General features: G+C 41.5%; 1 protein-coding gene across 6 annotated transcripts in view; it reads right to left on the minus strand.

The window, feature by feature from the left end:
* Window positions 1–481: 481 nt before the first annotated feature.
* The window catches only part of SLC18B1 (solute carrier family 18 member B1), an 80,085-nt gene continuing 59,600 nt past the window's right edge, over window positions 482–20,966 (minus strand). For all 6 annotated transcript variants that reach the window (XM_078786438.1, XM_068130257.2, XM_078786441.1 and 3 more), the window contains exons 7-14: window positions 19,909–20,069; window positions 10,839–10,940; window positions 9,293–9,384; window positions 7,820–7,915; window positions 7,652–7,726; window positions 4,792–4,885; window positions 1,051–1,097; window positions 482–951 (exon numbers count right to left, since the gene is read on the minus strand). In XM_078786438.1, coding sequence (XP_078642564.1) covers window positions 879–951; window positions 1,051–1,097; window positions 4,792–4,885; window positions 7,652–7,726; window positions 7,820–7,915; window positions 9,293–9,384; window positions 10,839–10,940; window positions 19,909–20,069 — 740 coding nt within the window. In that variant the 3' untranslated portion in view covers window positions 482–878. The remainder of the gene's footprint in view (window positions 952–1,050; window positions 1,098–4,791; window positions 4,886–7,651; window positions 7,727–7,819; window positions 7,916–9,292; window positions 9,385–10,838; window positions 10,941–19,908; window positions 20,070–20,966) is intronic.

A 20,966-nucleotide genomic window follows, 5' to 3' on the forward strand; every position in this document is an offset into this window, starting at 1 on the left:
TTTCTCTTTTCCTTGTTTGATATGTCGAGCCTCTGACTATTATGCTCCAAGGGAAGCAGCAGCATATCAATAATTGTATGGAATGACCAGTATCCACACTGAAGGCAGAGATCAGGATATTTGTAAAGAGGCAAGACTCGACTTAGGTAGTGATTGCTTCAAATAATTTGCTTGTAATTTGATTTGGAAGGTCTGAAGTAATAAGCTTGTTAGCATCTCCATTTGCATCATTCTTGTGAATGAGAGTAATGCCATATGTATACATATTCCATTACTCAATGAAAATACCCAGCAGATGGGAGATGGCCAAAGCAGGAGGACAGGCTAAGTAGTGCAGACAGAAGAGAATCAACCACAGCCAGCCTGGATTTGAAGGCACATCGACGTTGGTTTCTTTTTCTTTGTTGACCAAAATACGGCACATCTTTATTATAATTTTGTCAGTATGTCCCATTAAAGAAAGAATAAGAATGCACCAATAAATAATCCCACAACTTTAATCTTTCACTTTGTATTTGCAATCGCAAGAAAAAAAACTTTGGTCAAAAAATTGCATTACTCAATGGAAAAAGAAAAGTGCACATTTCATCAGACTTCCGTAAAAAAATTGTTTTCTCATGATCCGACAAGAAATCCTTTTGACTTTTTGACAAAATACGATGAGCATTATAATACAAGCTCATCTCTCAAACAACCTGAGCAAGCACTCGTTTGCAAACAGAATACTCACTCGCAAATAGCTTTAGAATTCAAACAAGTTTGAATTCTAATTTGACGTGAAGGTGTCAAATGACCAAAAATGACCAACTCAATAAAGCAAAACATCTCGTTGGAACCGCAATGAGAATTCTTTTCCATTTTGGATTGCAGGATGATCATCAGGATGTGACCGGATGAATGGCAGTTTCTTCACTCGTCTCTTCACTCGTCCCTTCACTCTCTTGTTTGAGTCTTGAGGTGAAAACAAAATGAAAGAGTTCAATCAGAAAGCCAAACACAAGTTGTGTGGAGCAATGAAACAAGAAACACCAGTGGACGATGATTAAATACCTCCTTTGTGCAGCATTCTTCAGATAGTATATACAAGCAATAACACCCTAGGGGGGGGGGGGGGGGGGAAGGGAAAGAATAATCAGAATTTAAAGAAGGAACATCATCCTGCAATCGTGCAATGATTATAAAGGAAAATACTAGAACAGCAGGGACTCGGTAGAGCGCATATCTCGACCAGGATGAACAATTTAGGGTTTGTATCCCACCGAAAGGCCAGATCTGCATCCGGACCTTAACTAAAATCCAATTGGCTTGTTCTTGTCGCCTACCCAACTCATACACCAAGTTCCATCTGTAAATTTTGTGAGATATCGTGCTATACGTCGTTTTTGGCCCTGCCTCTCGATGGTAAATAATCATTAAAAAAAAAAATCTAGTATCTAGATGCGGATCTTCACCAAATCTAATCATTTCGTCCTTGTCACACACCCAACCTGTCCACCAAATTTTGTCCATCCTCAACTTTTTGAGATATCCTGCTCAGACATACAAACAAATAGGGGTGAATATATAACCACAGTCTATCTTTGGTGGTGGAGGTAATAAAAAACAAGATCAAAAATCTAACAGTGGCGTAGCCAGGCTTGTAAAATATTATAAACCACAAACACATATGATTAGCTCTTTAGACAGTCACTAGTGCTGCTTATAACATTAAACAAATAAATTTGGAGGAATCTCGACATCCATGAGGTAAGTTTTACTTACAGAACTGAGCGAAGATCGACTAATTTATATACCTCAAGGGTTGGAAGTGTGCTCATTTACCAAGCAGCTAGCTAGCGCTTGCCAAGCCAGCCATTCCTTATGGGTTTTGAAAGGAGTACTTGCTCGAATGCTAAAACCACTTGGCGATCTCTCCACAAGAACCTTGGTAAATGAACACACCAAATGTTATTGAGACCTGACCATAGATCGACTGTAATCTATATACCCCAAAGAGGAATGACCTTTCCTGCAGCTCTGGAAGTGAGCGGGTGTTTACGCCGTAATGACATCATATACGTAATGACGTAGCATGTCGGCCGGACACAAAACTGCCGCTACTTTAATAAATACAAGATATATATTTAACCTCCAGTAATGTTGCAGTCACTACAAAGGGATTGGTGTTACAATTAGATTTACTATAATAATAACGTTACATTATTATTACGAAAATTATATATATATTTTAAAACCGAGGTGAATTCCTTACTTCCGCGGTTACACCGCTTCAATCCATCAACTTTCCATTCACGACATTGGGATTAAAGTGTTATGGTTATATTTACTATAATATAATTATTACTACGAAAACGATACTACTGAAACGATACTACTGTATTAAGAAACCCGGGCTTAATTTGTCCAAAGCGGAAGTTGAGTCATAACGCCTAAGGCCTATACATACCGTATTGTTGGAAGAGATGTAACGCCGATGCTTTCGATATTTTATGGTCATTTTAACAATCGGTTTGTTTGTGTTTCACACTGAATGAAAAAGGTAAAGGTAGAGCATGGCGATTATGATATATGACAGGTTCGACGATATGTTCGGCTTGAATGAAATATAGATCAACATGGCGGTGTGTGGAGAGTCAGCTGCTGCACCGCTGTAATGACATTAGACGTAATCACATCACCCTGTCATGTGACCAGATTCTCAGCTCTGATTGGTATACGTTTGAGGGGACATACATACATACATACATACATACATACAGACGGACAAACACTGTTCTAGACGGCTCTGCCTGATGGGCTACGACGTAAAAAATTCTTGAAAAGGTTTCATCGAAAATGCAAGCTTTCCAGGGCATCGGTGTTGCCAAAGCAAAGTCTCAACCTCCACTGATGAGCAACGATGAACACGAATATTTATCAGCCGAAAATTGGTTTAACTTTTAATAGTGAGCTTTTAGTATCAAATAGATCACATCTTACCTGCCTTTGAGCTGTCTATCCTGGGTTCGATGGCTGTCCTGATTATAAAATGTCATACTGGTGCTTCACAGGTAGTGTCACATCAATGAACACGCAGTCTGTTAGTTGGGAGGCTAATCTGAGGTTCCATCTGGCAGCATAGTTGGTCGATGTTAAAGATCCTAAGGATATTTTGTTAAGTCTTTCGTTGAGAGTAGGCAAGTTATTGTCGGCAACCTGAACAAATTACAAGAAAGAAAAAAAAAAATCACTTAGCTGCTTCTTGCATGGTTTCTGGTTGTGAAGCATGCGATCCTGCTGATGCAGTGTCCCTTGTACGTCAGTAAGAATTTGGAATTTGGCCATGTCACCAGCACACAATGTCCTGCTTTCAAAAGATAGTGGGATCTTTAAAATTCACAAATGAACGCAAACAGATGAGTTAGCCAGCTTAATGTCCTGTCGAAAAGATATCATCCTTGAAGCGACACCCTGGCTGAAAAGCACTGGGGGGAGCATGCAATTGGCCTGGGAACCGATTTCACACTTAGATTAATAATAAGAATAATAATAATAATAATAATAACAACGGTACCTCAGAGACATCCTGCTGTCCTGAGCCATGTACGATGTCAAAGCAGATTCCATTCAACAACTCACCTCGCTTAGGCTATATATAATATCGGTCAGTTTAATGAGAAAGTATTCTGCTCCATTTGCAATGGTTAACGAGAATGGCACTCGCAGAGTGCATAGTCTTAGCTCGTGTGCTCATTTGGAACAAAAATACCATCATTAACTGAACACGCTACTATTATGGCCCATTGCCATTATTGCCCATATACCGGTATCACCCATGCAACTTATGTTACATACATTGCCATTATCCGTAACTTTATTGATCAATTATTAGGATACTGAACAACCACTGCTGTGCACATCAAGGCTAAATTGCAGCAATAAAGGTGAATATGAAAAAAATAAATAATTAAAACTATATTCCCCATGGCTAGTCGATCATATATGTATGAAGTTTCGCATCAATCTGTGAAGCGTTTCTGGAGAAGATTTTTTTTAAGCGTTTTTATTTTTATTCCAATATGGCTACCGGTCCACCTGACCAATAACCACCTTTAGATGGTTATTGGTCAGGTGGACCGGTAGCCATATTGGAATAAAAATAAAAACGCTAAAAAAAAAAAAAATGTAAATCATCTTGTCCACCTGACCAATGACGTCATAAATTAAAATTCTTCACTCATATCGGGTCATAGATCAAATGTGAAGTTTCAGATTTTTTGTATAAGGATTTTGATTCAACCAATTATGGCTGGAATACCACTTCAACAATGACATAATCGTTATCACCCTATATACCTCATAGGAAGTTGATGACATGTGCCAAAATTTAATTGTTTCCAGTGAGCAGTTTCAGAGAAACAGTCGTCCATTTTTTTTCCCTTTAATTCAATATGGCTGTCATATCAATGATGTCAGAGTTATCAATAAAATATTCTCCATGGGGAATTCCTCCTATGTTTAAAGTTTTGCATCGATCGGGAAAGCGGTTGCAGAGAAAAACATTTCTGAAGTGCAATATCGACGCTGAGAAAGACACAGCCAAACAAGCAGACAGACAGACAAGGTCGCTGCAATAGTCTCGCATCCCCTTCGGGGCGAGAGTAATAATCAAAGATGTTGAATAGCTATCACTTGTCAAATGTAAAAACAATCAAATGTAATTAACGCAAAATGAAAAACAATGTTTTGCATGAATAACAATACGGCATGTTTAACAATGAACGCCATACTTGTAAAATCATATCCACTTACTAGGACAAGCATCAAGAACCCCTGGATGGTAGCGGCCCATTGGAAGTTTAAGTGGTCATTGAGGTAACCCCCAAGGGTTGGTCCAATGAAATTGCTGTGGGTAAGAAACAAAAGCACATTTCCATTTCAAAACTGCTCAGTTATAAAAAAAATATTTATCTTTACACTGTGACAGTTGTTAGTTAGTTGACAGTGCCCTCAGAAAGTATTCCCATCCCTTGACTTTTTCACATTTTGTTATGTTACAGCCTGAATTTCAAATGGAATAAACTAAGATTTTTCATCACTGATTTACATATAATAATACCCATAATGTCAAAGTGGTATTTTTTATTTATTTATTTATAATTTAAAAAAAAATTAATGAAAAATGAAATACAGAAATACAGCATCTAATTTACAGAAGTATTCAACCCCCTGAGGCAGCGATTACAGCTTCCACTTTTCTTTGCTACATCTGTATCAGCTTTGCATATATGGATCTGTGGAATTTCTCCCATTCTTCCTTGTAGATTTGCTCAAGGTTTGTCAAATTGGATGGGGAGCGTCGGTGAACAGCAATCTTCAAGTCCTCTCACAGATTCTCAATGGGAATCATGTCTGGGCATTGGTTTCACACTCAAGGACTTTCACATTCTTGTTCTGAAGCCATTCCAGTGTTGCTTTGGCTGTGTGCTTGCGGTCATTGTCCTGTTGGAAGATAAATCTTCAACGCAGTCAAAGGTCATTTGCACTCTGAAGCAGGTTCTCCTCAATGATTTGCCTGTATTTGGCTCCATTCATTGTTCCCTCTATCTTTCCAAGTCTCACAGTCCCCGCCGCTGAAAAGCATCCCCATAGCATGATGCTGCCAACACTATGCTTCACGTTAGGGATGGTGTTAGATGGGTGATGAGCAGTGTTTGGTGTCTGTCAGATGTAGCGCTTTGCATTCAGGCCAAAGAGTTCAATTTTCGTCTCATCAGACCACCAAGTAATTCGCCTCATGCTCTCACAGTCTTGCATGTGCCTTTTTGCAAAGTCCAGAGATGCTGTCATGTGCCTTTTTTTCAGGAGCAGCTTCTGTCTGGCCACTCTCCCATAAAGCCGAGATGTGTGAAGTGCTGTGGAGACTGTTGTCCTTCTAGCAGGTTCTCCCATGTCAGCCAAGGAACTCTGTAGTTTTGTGGTCATTGGGTTCTTGGATGTGGTCCTTCTTACCCGGTTGCTCAGTTTCGTTGGCCAGCCAGCTCGAGGAAGAGTCAAGGTAGTTCCATTCTTTCCATTTCCTAATGATGGAGCTCACTGTGCTCATGGGAACTTTCATCACTCCATAAATTGTTTTATACCCTTCCCCAGATATATGCCTCCTCACAATTCTGTCTTGGAGTTCTACAGACAGTTCCTTGGACTCATGGTAGATTCTCTGCTCTGACAAGCACTGTCAGCTGTAGGACCTCATATAGAAAGGTGTGTTTCTTTCTAAATCACGTCCAATCAATTGAATTGGCAACAGGTAGACTCCAGTCAAGTTGTGGAGGATGATCAAAACATCTCAAGGATGATCAAAGGAAATTGGTTGCACCCGAGCTCAATTTAGTCATAGCAAAGGTGTTGAATATTGACTTGAGACACTTCAGCTTTTCATTTTGAATTATTTTGTAAAAGTTTCTAAAAAAAAATTCACTGACATTATCACATTACAAATCTCAATTTATCCATTTTAAATTCAGGCTGAAACACCAAAATGTGAAAAAGTCAAGGGGTGTGAATACTTTCTTTAGGCACTGTATACAGCAGAAGTTTGTCAAAAAATGTTGAATATGAAAACAGCAACATCTGCCAAGTGCCTGCCAGCCCGAGCGGTGTCGCCAAATAAGTTCAAGACAATCTCGTCTTCTTGTAGCTGGTTATAGAAATATATAGGCTGCTTCATTTGACAATAACTCCCGAGCAAGAGATTGAGACTAAGACTTGCTGGGACTGAAGAACATATTCACATTTACCAAACCAACATGAAATAAATTCCAGATCAGAAGAGTGATGCAGCTGCCATCTGCCCCACAGTGAGTTTTGGCCTCCATCCCGTCAAACCCACATGATGAACTTCTCACCTGACAGACAATCATTTTGGAATTCGCCCCAATCACATAACTGTAGACAGGCTGGTGCTTATCTAGGCAATAGGCAGAGACTGTCTCAAGCAAGAGATCAGGACCGGGTCTCCTTGGACACATATTTGTGTGCCAATATCACCTGTGCCAATCAATTCAACTTATCCAATGGGATCAAACTCATACCCATGGAATGTAAAAGCAAAGTAAAGCACACCCATGGAATGTAAAAGTCTTTAACCCCTTGACCAAATAGATGTATAAATGTTGGTGTGTAATTGGAATATTTTAAAGATACTTCATCACCAATCAAAAAGAAAAATTAAAATATGATTTCATAATTGTTCATAATTCCCGGTGTGTACCCCGGTTTAGAATAGGTACACCGTATCCCTGCGCATTGTAAGAGGCGACTAAGGGTTGGCGTCAGGAAGGGCATCCGGCCATAAAAACATTGCCTCAAACAGGGAACCATGATTGTCATGGGGCCCGCAAGGCTAACCCCTGCTCTAGCGGGGAAAATGGCCTTAAAACGATCATTCATTCATTCATTCATTCATTCATTCATATAATTGTACTTCGAAAAGATTAGAGATGTCCACAGCATAGCCCACTTGGTTTATGGGCAAAACAATTAATGCACTTACCATAAAGGGTGTCATGCACACAAATCGAAAGCCAAAAATGGACAATTCAAACATTTTCTTACTCTACACGTTACAAGGTGAAGATTACGAGGCACAAAGCCCGCATGATGAACTTCTCACCCAACAGACCACATACTGCCAAACAGTCCTGATACAAGCCCCATTGTACTCAGTCCTTCCTCAAAGCCATTTTGACTGCAAAAAAAAAAACAACAACAACAAGGATACGTCAAAAATATTGGAAAGATGTTCTTACATATTCGTATTTAAATTGTACATTGTACTCACAGGGCCATGTCCAAAATCTCGGAGAATATGGGAACAACAGTAAAACCCAAAGCAAGGCCATTAATGGCCAGGCTCAGCACCACGATCCACAACTGTCTGTGGGGAAAGGATGAGACAGAAATTTCACATATATTGATGCACATGTCGACATACAGTGGGTATAAACATTTGAGCCCAGTTGCAAAATTATTAAATTTGATGTGATCAAAAGAAATCAGCTTAATATGAAACGAAAAGCACTTTCTTGGGATTTCCATCAACTGTTCGTGATAAAGTAACACTTATTATAAATGGAAAAATCAAATCTATCTTTACATATATTCAATAATCCATGTGACACCCTTTTCTATTTGGTATTTTTCAATTTATTAATTGTGTTTAAGTCCATTTTTACTTAAGTTTTGAAACGACCTCCAGAGTATATTCAGAACTCATGTAAATTTTTATCTCTCAAATATATTAACCGTTCATTACCTGCGCCATCGAGGTTAAATGGAGGTTGTGTTTTCACCCGTCTGTTTGTTTTTTGTTTGTTCGTGAACAGGAATTTTGGTGAAGATTCGGATCTGGAAATTTTTTAAAGTGATTCTTCACCATTGATAGGATAAAAAACGATATATTGTATAGCATGATATCTCAAAAGTTGTGAACCACTTATGACGAACCTTTGTGGATGAGTTGGGTAAGTGACAAGAACAAGTAGATTAGATTTTGTTTAAGGCCGAATCCAGATCCGACCTATCAGTGGGATACAAAACGTAAACTGTTCAGCCTGGCGGAGGTTTGCGCTCTACCGAGTGATGTTCTAGTTTATAAATGTTGGTCCTCACTTTATAGACGTACTCGCATTGTAATGGTACAGTACTGCACATACTTTACAGACAATCTAACATTATAAATAGTACATATGGACACATATATATATATATATATATATATATATATATATATATATATATATATATATATATATATATATATATATATATATATATATATATATATATATATATATATATATATATATATATATATATATATACACACGCACACCACCCGATCTGAGCAGGTCAATGGCTAAAACAGTCACCTAGCACAAATCCAGGGAACACTGGATCCGCAACGACGGTGGAGAATAGCCATGGAATGCCGCGGTACAAGCACCATACTATGTGCAATCTAAATGCAGAAAGGCCTCCTCCATTGCAAATCGAAAAGAATCAATAGCATGTCACCTGCAGGTCGCAAAAGCAATCGATCACCTCTCAGCAAATCGATTGCAATCATTACAAACAAAAATGGGCCCAATTCGTGAAATTGAGCTGCCCATAAGGAAAAGCTCCTCTCCAATTCTTAATAAACGCGACGGTTCGAGAAAAAACACACAAACACATTCGCGCGGAGTGCAGTTCGTTATAATGTGTATTCGCTATAATGTCTAATAATGGGGAAAAAGTGCAGACAGAACCCTACTGGTGTGTGTGTATGAAGGGAGCAGGTCCCATCGTACAAAAGCAGATGCCAGACACCAAGGAGCCAATCACCATCGAAGGTCGACGGAGGTGCTGTAACGCAACACATGGTCACATATGGTATTAGCCTTGTTGTTGGTGACTGTCCACAAACACGGTGTTGTTCTGAGTAATGAAGCTTTGACTCTGCAAGCTACTGACTGGAAGCAGTCTTAAAAGGGGTTAAATAAACAAAAATACATGTTTAAAATTGCAGAAAGGCTGAAATTCATGATATGCACAAGGACATGCTTGATCTGATCTATCAATGAACATCCATCCATAAACGAAGCAATGACATAAAAACTCGGAGGGGTTCTGAACAAGCAAGGTACTAAACTGTTTACCTGGTAAAAAAAAAAAAAAAAAAATTTAAATGAGGCCCAAGACAATGTTGAAAAGATGAAATTGAATCTCCGATATCCACAGACGATATGACAAAAAAAAACTTCCATTGAATGCTCTGTTCATATTATCTGCACCGTCTCGCTCACTCCACAAAATATTCCATTCGGAATGAATGTCACTGTTCCGAGGAGTTGTGAGCTGTGAACACAGATGACCATTTCTGCTTCCACAAAGGCTGTGGGTGACACGAGTACGAAACTGGAGGTATGCGTCAGAGACAAATGCTCCCAAGGAAAGTCAGGTCTCTTGTAGTACCGGCTCGATTTGACCTTACTCCGCTTTTCTCGTCAGGGTTCTTCATCCCCTTGCATGTAAATTACAGCTCTCATTTTATCCCGACGTTGCTACACTCCTGCAGTCGACTCTAAATTTGGAAACTTTGCCGACTCCCTCACCAATGATTGCCTGTGGATACTCTTCCTCATTCTCCGAGTTTGGATGTAATGGAAGAGATAAATAATACGAGTAGCATTTTATAATGCCAATTCAAATGCAAACCCTTGAGAAGGAAGCCATCACCACCATCTCTTATCTTCCCCCATCCAAAACCTTGATCTTTTCTACCCCCATTAATTCACCCCATATCGACTTTTTTTTTGAAATACCAACTTCTTTCCTGGAAGTCCTAGCAGTGTCCATGTGTTGTTTTTTTTTTACCTCTCCCCCCCTCCCCTTCCCATGCCTCCTTCCCCCAAGCCCTCTCCCTCCCACAGATCTCCTGATGTCCCTCCTCTTCATCTTGTCTCTCGCTCTCTTTATCATATGTTTTATGTGTCAGTTTGTCTTTTTGTGATCAATGTTAGCTTTTACACAAGCCTCGATTTGGTATACAATTTTTTTTTTTTTTTTTAAGTGGATGTCGCGGAGACGTTGTTGAGAGACTGTTGGAAGGCAAAGAACATCTTGTTCAAAACTAGTCAATGCAAAATAAACCAATAAATATTCCTGCCGTGTACCTAACTTTCCTATTCTGTCTACAGAAACATGCAAATTAAGATTGAAAAAAAACAAAACAAAAAAAAACATTTTTCCTGAACATTCCTCTGATTCATCGAATCGAAAGTATTAAATATATATATATTAATGATTGCAATTATTACAGGTTTGAGATCACACAGGTAGCCGACGATAGGAGAACAGATGCCATATGTGACGCTCAGCGCGAGGAAGACGAGCCCGATGTATTTTGGTATCAGCTGGAACTGCAGGGAAATGGAGAAGCAAGGGAAAGCAAATGAAAATAGCAGGAAGCAGAGATTTGCACTCAGGCCTAGTATTTGAGATTCACTCCAACAACATTCAAAACGAGATGCCATATGCGGTTCAAAATTGACTGGACCAAATCCTCAAACGGTACATTACTCTTCCTTTTGTAAAAATGAAATCTAAGCGAGCACGACGGTTAAATGGCTATCAGCAGAAAATACAGTATTGTGAAAATGAAAATTCACATTTGTATTATTAATCAAATTCGTACAGCCAAACAGTGAAATATCAAATGCTGAGTACGGTTACAATTTTAGTGAAATGGTCTTACTGCCAATTTAAGTAGAGCTTTTCTTGCTTCCAAATAAAAATACCACATACCGAAAATGGACACACAACCGACCAACTTGGTAACAAAGAAGCGAAAGCATTCCTAGTTTCAGGCAATGTTTCATTCGCTAAACAAATGGACTTTCTCAGGCCAAAACACGCTAGGCCTCAGCACTTGTCCACTTTTATACTCAAGATGCAGTCATTTCCGGTCACATGCTTCTGCGAGAAGGGAAAAAATAAAATAAAAGCGTGATCATACTGACCTGCAAAAAGACAATTCACCTTATCGATGGGTTGCTATGCTCTCTTTCTCTTGTATTCCAAGTCTCAGAAAGTGAAAACCTGCTACCCACATAATGCTGCTTGCCCCAAGGCTCTTCTAATCATTCCTCCTCAAGGCCTCATGACAAAAGTCTAATCATTTCCAGATCAGGATGACACAATGTGGAACCCTCTGAGAAAGGGAATAGAGGGTATTTCAGAACATCCAGAGGTCGTTTATATCGATGAGGAACAACACATGGCCACAAACACTGCCTTGGGGAACTCCAGCCTCCACTGAGAGGGGAGGGGAATGTTCCATTGATGGCAGCAAGTTAACTACGTGAGTGGAGGAAGTCAGAAATCCAGGAATGAATGTGGCATTGAAACCAACGTAGTGCAGCAGATAAACACAAAAATTGTGCATTTTATGAGAAAAGCATGAACTTTTTAACATAGTTAGTGCATACCATAAGGTTTATTTTCAGATGTGGAGGGAAGTCAGATTTAACCTCTGAAAACCGTGAGAGGTCAAATCCAAAATGGCCGCCAGTCCACCGAGTCTAATGTTCAAACGCGCTTAATTTTGGAACCAAATAGTGTAGAAAAACATTATAGGTGTCATTTCCAACTAAATTGGGGATGCCCAGAGGTGAATGATGCTTTCAATGAACTCCTAGGCATGCCAAGTGAGGTCAGTGAAGGCTCAATGTTACTGCTAGAGCGATTTGTGGTGCTGATGTACGATAGAACCAGTGAGAGCACGGAAGTGAATGATGCCAGGAAACGGCTCTTCACACAGAAGTGTAGAACTCTAGAGAACATTCCTCCAACCCAGGCAGCACTCAAGCAGCACATCAAGCGCACTTGCTACCAGGCCAACTGTTGGAACCAGACATTGGTCATGGATCCAGAGATGCCAGACCCACCTGACTGGGGCTGGACAAAGGAGACAACTGGGTGGCAGCCTCTTTGGACCACTCTTCCTGAAGCATCAAAATCGTGCCATGAATTGATCGACTGTGGCTGCAAGAAAGGGTGCACTGGACGCTGCAAGTGTGCCAAAGCTGCATTCAAGTGCACTGCACTGTGCTTCTGTTCTGGAGACTGTCAGATTTAGATCATTACCAATTTTCATCATTGCACTTGATTTAATGTAAGCTTTGGTGGACATACTTGGTTAACTACAGTTATTTTTTCAGAGGTTATTGCATCATTCCTTGCAGTGTAAACACTTTTTTTTCATCATTTCTGGTCTTTCGGTGTTCTGTACCTATCCCTGTACCTGAAAAAATAAAGTTTTAAAACTTCAAATGAACTTTTTCCAATAGCAGTTCCAACTGCAGTATCATAAAAATAGATATTTAACGTAATTTGACCTTGACCGTGACCTAAATGCATGTCCTTGAGTTCTGGCGATCTCAAAAGTATCACCAAATGAATGGGCATCCCCAATTTAGTTGGGATGACACCTATAAGCACGTTTAATAATAATAATAATAATAATGCATTTATTTTATATAGCGCTTTTCAGGAAGCCCAAAGACGCTTTGACAGAGTGCAAAACATAATGCATAGCAAAACATAAAAACAATTGCAAAAAAGAAGAATCAATAGGGAAATATTCAAAGCACAAAGGAGGGAGAAGGAGAGGAGATAGTCAGGGGTTAGATGCTGTGGGTTAAATGTTGAATGCAGTGTTGAACAGGTGGGTCTTGAGTGATGTTTTGAATGTGGTGAGTGAGGAGGAGTCTCTGATGGTGTGAGGTAGCGAGTTCCAGAGGGTGGGAACAGCGATGGAGAAGGCCCTGTCCCCCCAGGATCTAAATTTGGTCCGGATGGGGGGGGGGGGGGGGGTCAGGAGGTTGGTACCAGCAGAGCGGAGGTTGCGGGTGGGAGTGTGTCTGGAGAGGAGGTCAGCCAGGTAGGATGGGGCCAGGTTATGGAGGGCTTTGTAGGTCAAGAGGAGGATTTTGTACTGGATTCTCTGGGAGATGGGGAGCCAATGAAGCTTGTAAAGGACGGGGGTGATGTGGTCACGGGTCCGGGAATGGGTGAGTAGACGGGCAGCGGAGTTCTGAATGTATTGGAGTTTATTGGTGATTGTTGAGGGTGAACCATAAAGGAGGCTATTGCAGTAGTCCAGACGGGAAGTGATGAAGGCGTGGATGAGGGTTTCTGCAGCCACGGAGGAGAGGGATGGACGGAGACGGGCGATGTTTTTCAGGTGAAAGAAGGCTGTCTTTGTGATCTGTTTAGTGTATTTGTCGAAGGAGAGGGTTTGGTCAAAGATGATGCCAAGATTCCGGATGTGAGGGGAGGTGGATACTGGGAAACCGTCGATGTTGAGGGCAAAGTTATGGGTGGACTTGGTGAGCGTTTTTGGGCCAATGATGATTATTTCAGATTTATCACAGTTAAGTTTGAGGAAGTTGATTTGAAGCCAGGATTTTATTTCAGTGATGGTTTGTCAGGATAGAGTGGGTGGCGGTGGAGATGGACTTGGTGGAGATGAAAAGCTGGATGTCATCGGCGAAGCAGTGGAATTGGAGACCATGACGGCGGATTAAGTGACCGAGGGGGGACAGGTAAAGGATGAAGAGGAGGGGGCCAAGAACTGAACCTTGGGGGACACCTTGGGGGAGGGGAGCAGTGGGGGATTTGCAGTTATTGATGGAGATGAACTGACGTCTGTCAGAGAGGTATGATTTAATCCAAGAGAGGGCAGTGCCGGTAACGTTAAAGGTGGTTTCAAGTCGGGTGAGGAGGATGGTGTGGTCGATGGTGTCAAAGGCGGCGCTGAGGTCGAGGAGGATGAGAATGTTGAGGTTGCCAGCGTCAGAGGAGAGGAGAAGGTCGTTGGTGATTTTGAGGAGAGCAGTTTCAGTACTGTGGTAGGAGCGGAATCCGGATTGGAATGTTTCATACAGGTTATTGGCAGAGAGGTGATGTTTGAGTTGAGTGGCTACAGCATGTTCCAAAACCTTTGACAGAAAGGGTAGGTTGCAGATGGGTCTGAAGTTATTTAGGGTGTCAGGGTTTAGTCCAGGTTTTTTCAGAATGGGGGTAACAGCAGCAATTTTGTGGGATGGTGGGACGATGCCTGTAGACAGGGAGGAGTTTATTGTTGCAATGATAAGTGGAGAGAGAGCAGGAAGGGAGGCCTTGACAAAGCTGGAGGGGATGGGGTCAAGAGTGCAGGTGGCAGTTTTCATTCCGATGAGGAGTTCAGAGAGGTCAGTAGGGGAGACTGGGGAGAATTGAGACAGGGGATGGCAGGATAAGGGGGGGCAGGTGGTTTGAGGGGGAGCAGGTGCGGCGGTGGTCAAGCTGTTGTAGATGTTTTCAATTTTGCGTTGGAAGAATGAAAGGAAGGAGATGCAGTTGTCTATTGTGAAGGACTGGGTGGTGGTGTTCAGGGGGCTGAGGAGTTTGTTTATTGTAGAGAAGAGTGCTTTTGGGTTTCCGGAGCCAGAGTGGATAATTTGAGAGTAGTAGGCGGAGCGGGCGTGGGAGAGGGCATCTTTATAGTGTTGTATGTGGTCCTTGTAGGCCTGGGAGTGAACTGTGAGACCTGTTTTATTGCGGAGTCTTTCAAGTTGGCGAGCACGAGTTTTCATCAGGCGGAGGTCAGGGGTAAACCAGGGAGCAGAATGGGTGAAAGAAACTGTTTTGGTTTTTATAGGCGCAAGTTGGTCAAGGCAGGAGGAGAGAGTGTGGTTGTAGTAGTCAGTGAGGTCAGAAGGGGTGTGGAGGTCAACGAAGGGAGAAGTGGACATTTTTTCAGAGAGGGTCGATGAGAATGAGGTAGGTGAAAGAGCGTTTAGCTTACGGAAGTTGATAGTGCGATAATGCCTTGGTGCTGGGGTGGGGATGTTGATGGTCAGAGTGATGGCTAGGTGGTCAGAGAGAGTGAGGTCGGAGCCAGAGAGATGGTGCAAAATTAGTCCAGTAGAGCAGACAAGGTCCAAAATGTGACCACGGTTATGGGTGGGAAAGTTGACATGTTGAGTGAGGTTAAAGCAGGTGAGTAAATCAGTGAAGTCAGTGCTTAGCGTGGAGTCAGTGGAGTCCATGTGGATATTGAAATCACCAAGGAGGAGGATTGAGGGGGAGAGGGAACATAGCTGGGTCAGAAAGTAGGAGAAGTCAGACAGGAATGATGGGTGTGGTTTGGGAGGGCGGTAGACAACAGCCATGACTGACTGTGTGTGACCAGAGAGTTTAAAAGCCAGGTGTTCAAATGATGGAGCAGATGAGGTTTGAACATTAGACCCGGTGGACTGGCGGCCATTTTGGATTTGACCTCTCACGGTCCTCAGAGGTCAAATCTGACTTCCCTCCACATCTGAAAATAAACCTTATGGTATATACTAACTATGCTAGAAATTTCATGCTTTTCTCAAAAAATGCACAATTTGTTAAAATATGAGAGCTTATCCGCTGTACTAACAGGCAGAGAGTTTGACAAGCAAAGGATGCCAGACTGTCGAATGCCCGAGATATGTGCAGGGAGACGATCCTGACCTTGTTTGACATCGAGAGCCCACAAGCATTGCCGAAAAAGGAGCAGAAATCTGTCCAGAGTTGAGTGACTAGGAGAGAATCGAAACTGGTCAGAGATCAGGATGTTTGAAAATAGCAATGTCTTGATATCAGAAGCAATGATGGATTCGATGACTTTTCTCATAACTGGAAGAAAGCTCCCCTGGCCTAAAAACATTCACAAAAGTGGTGATGGCAATGCCAAATCTCACCATGGTGAGCAGCCACCTTGAAATACAAGACAAAAAATAAACTAGAAAGACACTATTCGACGTCACAACATCGACTGATTTGCCTCCACCGACGTTATTACATCATTATAAAACTTGTAACAAGTTTCCTTTAAATCCATTCAGCTGTTCTCAAGTTATCACATTTTTGCCTGATATGACCTCTGACCTCTGACCCCAAAATTAAATCAGTTGATGTTTACATTATACATACCTGCACCAAGCTTTAATTTAAATCCCTTCAGCTATTCACAAGTTATCACATTTTTACCTGGCGTGACCTTTGACCTCGGGACCCCAAAATCTAATCACTTAATCTTTACATCAGCATACATATCTCTACCAAGTTTGAATTAGATCACTTCAGCAATTCTCAAGTTATAGACCTATAGTACTTTGACCTTTGACCTCAGGACCCCAAAATCTAATCACTTAATCTTTACATCAGCATACATATCTATACCAAGTTTGAATTAGGTCACTTCAGCCATTCTCAAGTTATAGACCGATAATACTTTGACCTTTGACCTCTTGACCCCAAATTATAATCAGTTCATCTTTACGTCATTGTACATACCTGTACCAAGTGTGACTAAGATCTCTTCAGCCGTTCAAGTTATCGCGGTAACGAAACCCTATCACGGACGGACGGACAACCTGAAAACATAATTCCTCCGACGAATTCGTCGGCGGAGGCATAAAACAGCCAGTTCAACTACAAACGTGGCGAAATAGAATGAAACTTCAAAGACGTAGTGAGTAGGAATTCATATTTCTCTTAAAGCTGCGTATATAAGAGGATCATGGGATGTATGCTACAGGAAGTAGATTCCAAAGTGAGACAGCACGAGGGAAAAAAAAACCTATTTGCATTTTCTTCTACACTTTGGATCAGTTACAGCATATGGATGTGCAGAGCTGGCAAGCAGAGTCCGACGACCAAATACTAAGCTAGAAAGGCCAGCAGAACATTTGTCATGAAAATATCTGTAGAATAAACTAAGAGTGGCATCTGACTTGTGGTGAGAGTGGTTGAAGAATTGAATCCTTCTCTGCACCAACCAGGTTAACTACAGTGCATTCAGAAAGTATTCAGACCCCTTCACGTTTTTCACATTTTGTTATGTTGCAGCCTTATACTGAAATCGTTTAAATTCATTTTTTCCCTCATCAATCTACATTCAATACCCCAAAATGACAAAGAGAAAACAGGATTTTAGAAAGTTTTGCAAATTTATTAAAAAGAAAAAACTGAAATATCACATTGACATAAGTATTCATACCCTTTGCTATGGCACTTGAAATTTAGCTCAGGTGCCTCCCATTTCTCTTGATCATCTTTGAGATGTTTCTACACCTTGATTGGAGTCCACCTGTGGTAAATTCAATTGATTGGACATGATTTGGAAAGGTACACACCTGTCTATATAAGGTCTCACAGCTGACAATGCATATCAGAGCAAAAACCAAGCCATGAGGTCGAAGGAACTGCCTGCCGAGCTCAGAGACAGGATTGTGTCGAGGCACAGATCTGGGGAAGCCTTCAAAAAAATTTCTGCTGCATTGAAGGTTCCCAAGAGCACAATGGCCTCCATCATTCTTAAATGGAAGAAGTTTGGAACAACCAGGACTCTTCCTAGAGCTGGCCGCCCGGCCAAACTGAGCAATCGGGGGAGAAGGGCCTTGGTAAGAGAAGTGACCAAGAACCCGATGGTCACTCTGGCTGAGCTCCAGAGATCCTGTGTGGAGATGGGACAAACTTCCAGAAGGACAACCATCACTGCAACACTCCACCGATCTGGGCTTTATGGTGGAGTGGCCAGACGGAAGCCTCTCCTCATCGAAAGACATGAAAGCCTGCTTGGAGTTTGCAAAAAAGCACCTAAAGGACTCTCAGACTGCGATAAACAAGATTCTGTGGGCTTTCTTGTGTCAGCTCGAGGAAGAGTCGAACTTCTTCCTGCAGTCACAGGCGGCCAGCTCTAGGAAGAGTCCTGGTTGTTCCAAACTTTTTTCTTTTTTTTTCTTTTGTACACTGAATCGAGGCTCGTGAAAGAGCTAACATTTATTTCACAAACAAATCAAACAGACAAACAAAATATATAAAAAGAGGGAGCGGAAGACAAGATGGGAAGAGAAGGGGAAGCACACAAACACAACATTTAAGAGCAGTGAGATCTGTGGGAGGGAGAGGGCTTGGGGGGGGGGGGTGGGGTGGGAGAAGTATAAAACACAAGGACACCAAGGACTTCCAGGACAGAAGTTGGTATTTCAAAAAAGTGGATTTGGGGTGAAACTAGCAGGGGTAGAAAAGATCAAGGTTTTGGATGGGGGAAGATAAGAGATGGTGGTGAACAGCTGTTTTAAAGACCTGGAGGGTGGAGTGGGATTGAAGAGAGTGAGGGGGTTTGTTCCAGAGGCGGGAGAAAAGAGGCATGAAGGAGTGAAGGTGAGCAGGGAGTCTTGATTTTGGCAGTTTAACCATGAGAGGGTTGCAGGCAGATCTTGTGCGGCCTGTAGGAATATTTGGGGGACAGAGCCCAGAGAGAGCTGGGGGAGCAAGGCCAGAGAGGAGTCGGTCGAAGACGGAAAGACCACCAACCTGCCTGCGGTGAGTGAGTGAAAGGCCCTTGGAGTTAGCTTCATCGCGGGAGATTCCAATGATTCTGAAACTTATTCCATTTAAGAATTATGGAGGCCACTGTGCTCTTGGGAACCTTCAATGCAGCAGAAATTTATTGTAGGCTTCCCCAGATCTGTGCCTCGACACAATCCTGTCTCTGAGCTCTGCAGGCAGTTCCTTCGACCTCATGGCTTGGTTTTTGCTCCGATATGCATTGTCAGCTGTGAGACCGTATATAGACAGGTGTGTGCGTTTCCAAATCATGTCCAATCAATTGAATTTACCACAGGTGGACTCCAATCAAGGTGTAGAAACATCTCAAAGATGATCGAGAGAAATGGGAGGCACCTGAGCTAAATTTCAAGTGTCATAGCAAAGGGTCTGAATACTTATGTAAATGTGATATTTCAGTTTTTTATTTTTAATAAATTTACAAAACTTGATAAAATCCTGTTTTCTCTTTGTCATTATGGGGTATTGAGAGTAGATTGATGAGGGAAAAAATGAATTTAAACGATTTCAGATGCGTGACAGTGTGGGATGCATGAGGGGTACACACTGGGAAGAGTTAATGGTCGTGTGCTGCCCTTCCCTGAAGACGAGACTTCTCATGATAAATAATTATGATAAACTTAGACGGACCTCGTGATGGGGATGAAATGAAGGGTTACTGAAAGAACGAAAGATAGTTTTCAATGCTGAAAGGCCCTGACAGATTTCCATTGCTGTTGTCCACAAACCAATTCCTAACAGGAGTAAGACAAGGTGCTTGTTCACACCGTTAGATACAAGGGCTCTCACAACAGCATTCCATCAAAGTTGATACTTCGGTGTTGTCCACAACCGAACAACGAGTTACCTGGACAAAGCTTGGGAATGTTAATCCCAAGTTTGGGTGCACTGTCCCAATACTTTAGATTTTATACCATATTGCATTAACTGCATGGAAGAAAAAGAAACTTCTAATTTCACCTGTTGTTTGAGGAATATCGAAATGGTTGTGTCAAGGAGGCCAACAGAGCACGATTGAAGAACCACGATCAGTGATGACATGATGATTGGAGGTAGCAAGAGTAGCCGAAAAAAGGACGTTTTGAGGAATCTTCTGTTTAAACCACACTGGTATGGTGAATCTGCAGGACAAAATATACAAGTCAGTCATCCACTTTTCCTTAATCTACACATACTTCACAAGCTCAAGCAATGCCTCAAAAATAGTCAATAATTATTGGTCAACACTGGTCAACAAAATTTTAAAAGTTTTATGGTTCTAGTATATTTTATGGTGATTCTAACCAACATGAACCTGTAGATTTCGATTATGATATCCAATTTTCACTAGCACATCCAGTTTTTGAGAATCAGTATACCATAGGAATATCAGCGCTATCAGGAATATCAGTGATATCAGCGAATTCACAGCTGAAATTCGGGTCAAATTCGTCTTGTACTCACTAATCAGGACTTTGTAACGAGACTATCTGAGCTGGAAAGCGTTGCTTGGGACAGCTTTGTGGCTCTTACTAACAATTACCGTGGAAATTTATATATGGAAATTTAAAATATGGAAATTTTTTATCTATCTATAATTCCAGTAATCTCTGTGTGTTTGTTTGTACGTTTGTTTGTCTGTGACCGCTGTTTCTCGACAACCACGGGTCCGATATACTTTAAACTTGCCAGGTATATTGCTGGGGACCCGAGGATGTGCCTTTTCAAGGTTTCATATTAATCGGACAATTACTTACCGAGCTATGTCCAAAAAACGATTCAACCAATCAGAGAGCAGCGAGCTATCGCGTGTGCCGAACGTGGCGGACACACTCTGCCTCGGATGGCACATTTGAGAGCGTATTCATTTATTTCACGTTTGCAAACTATGTTGGCGCTATGTTGGCGTTAAACTAAGTTTTAAAACTAATTAAAACCCCGGGGGGATTGTCACTGTACTCGCAAGCCGTTCGCCGTTCGCTTTGGCGTTGCGAATGGACCAAAACATTTCATGCACCAAACCATTTCATGTAAAGCGT

Source organism: Myxine glutinosa, chromosome 11 (assembly GCF_964187855.1).
Source record: "Myxine glutinosa chromosome 11, kmMyxGlut1.1, whole genome shotgun sequence".
NCBI lineage: Eukaryota > Metazoa > Chordata > Myxini > Myxiniformes > Myxinidae > Myxine > Myxine glutinosa.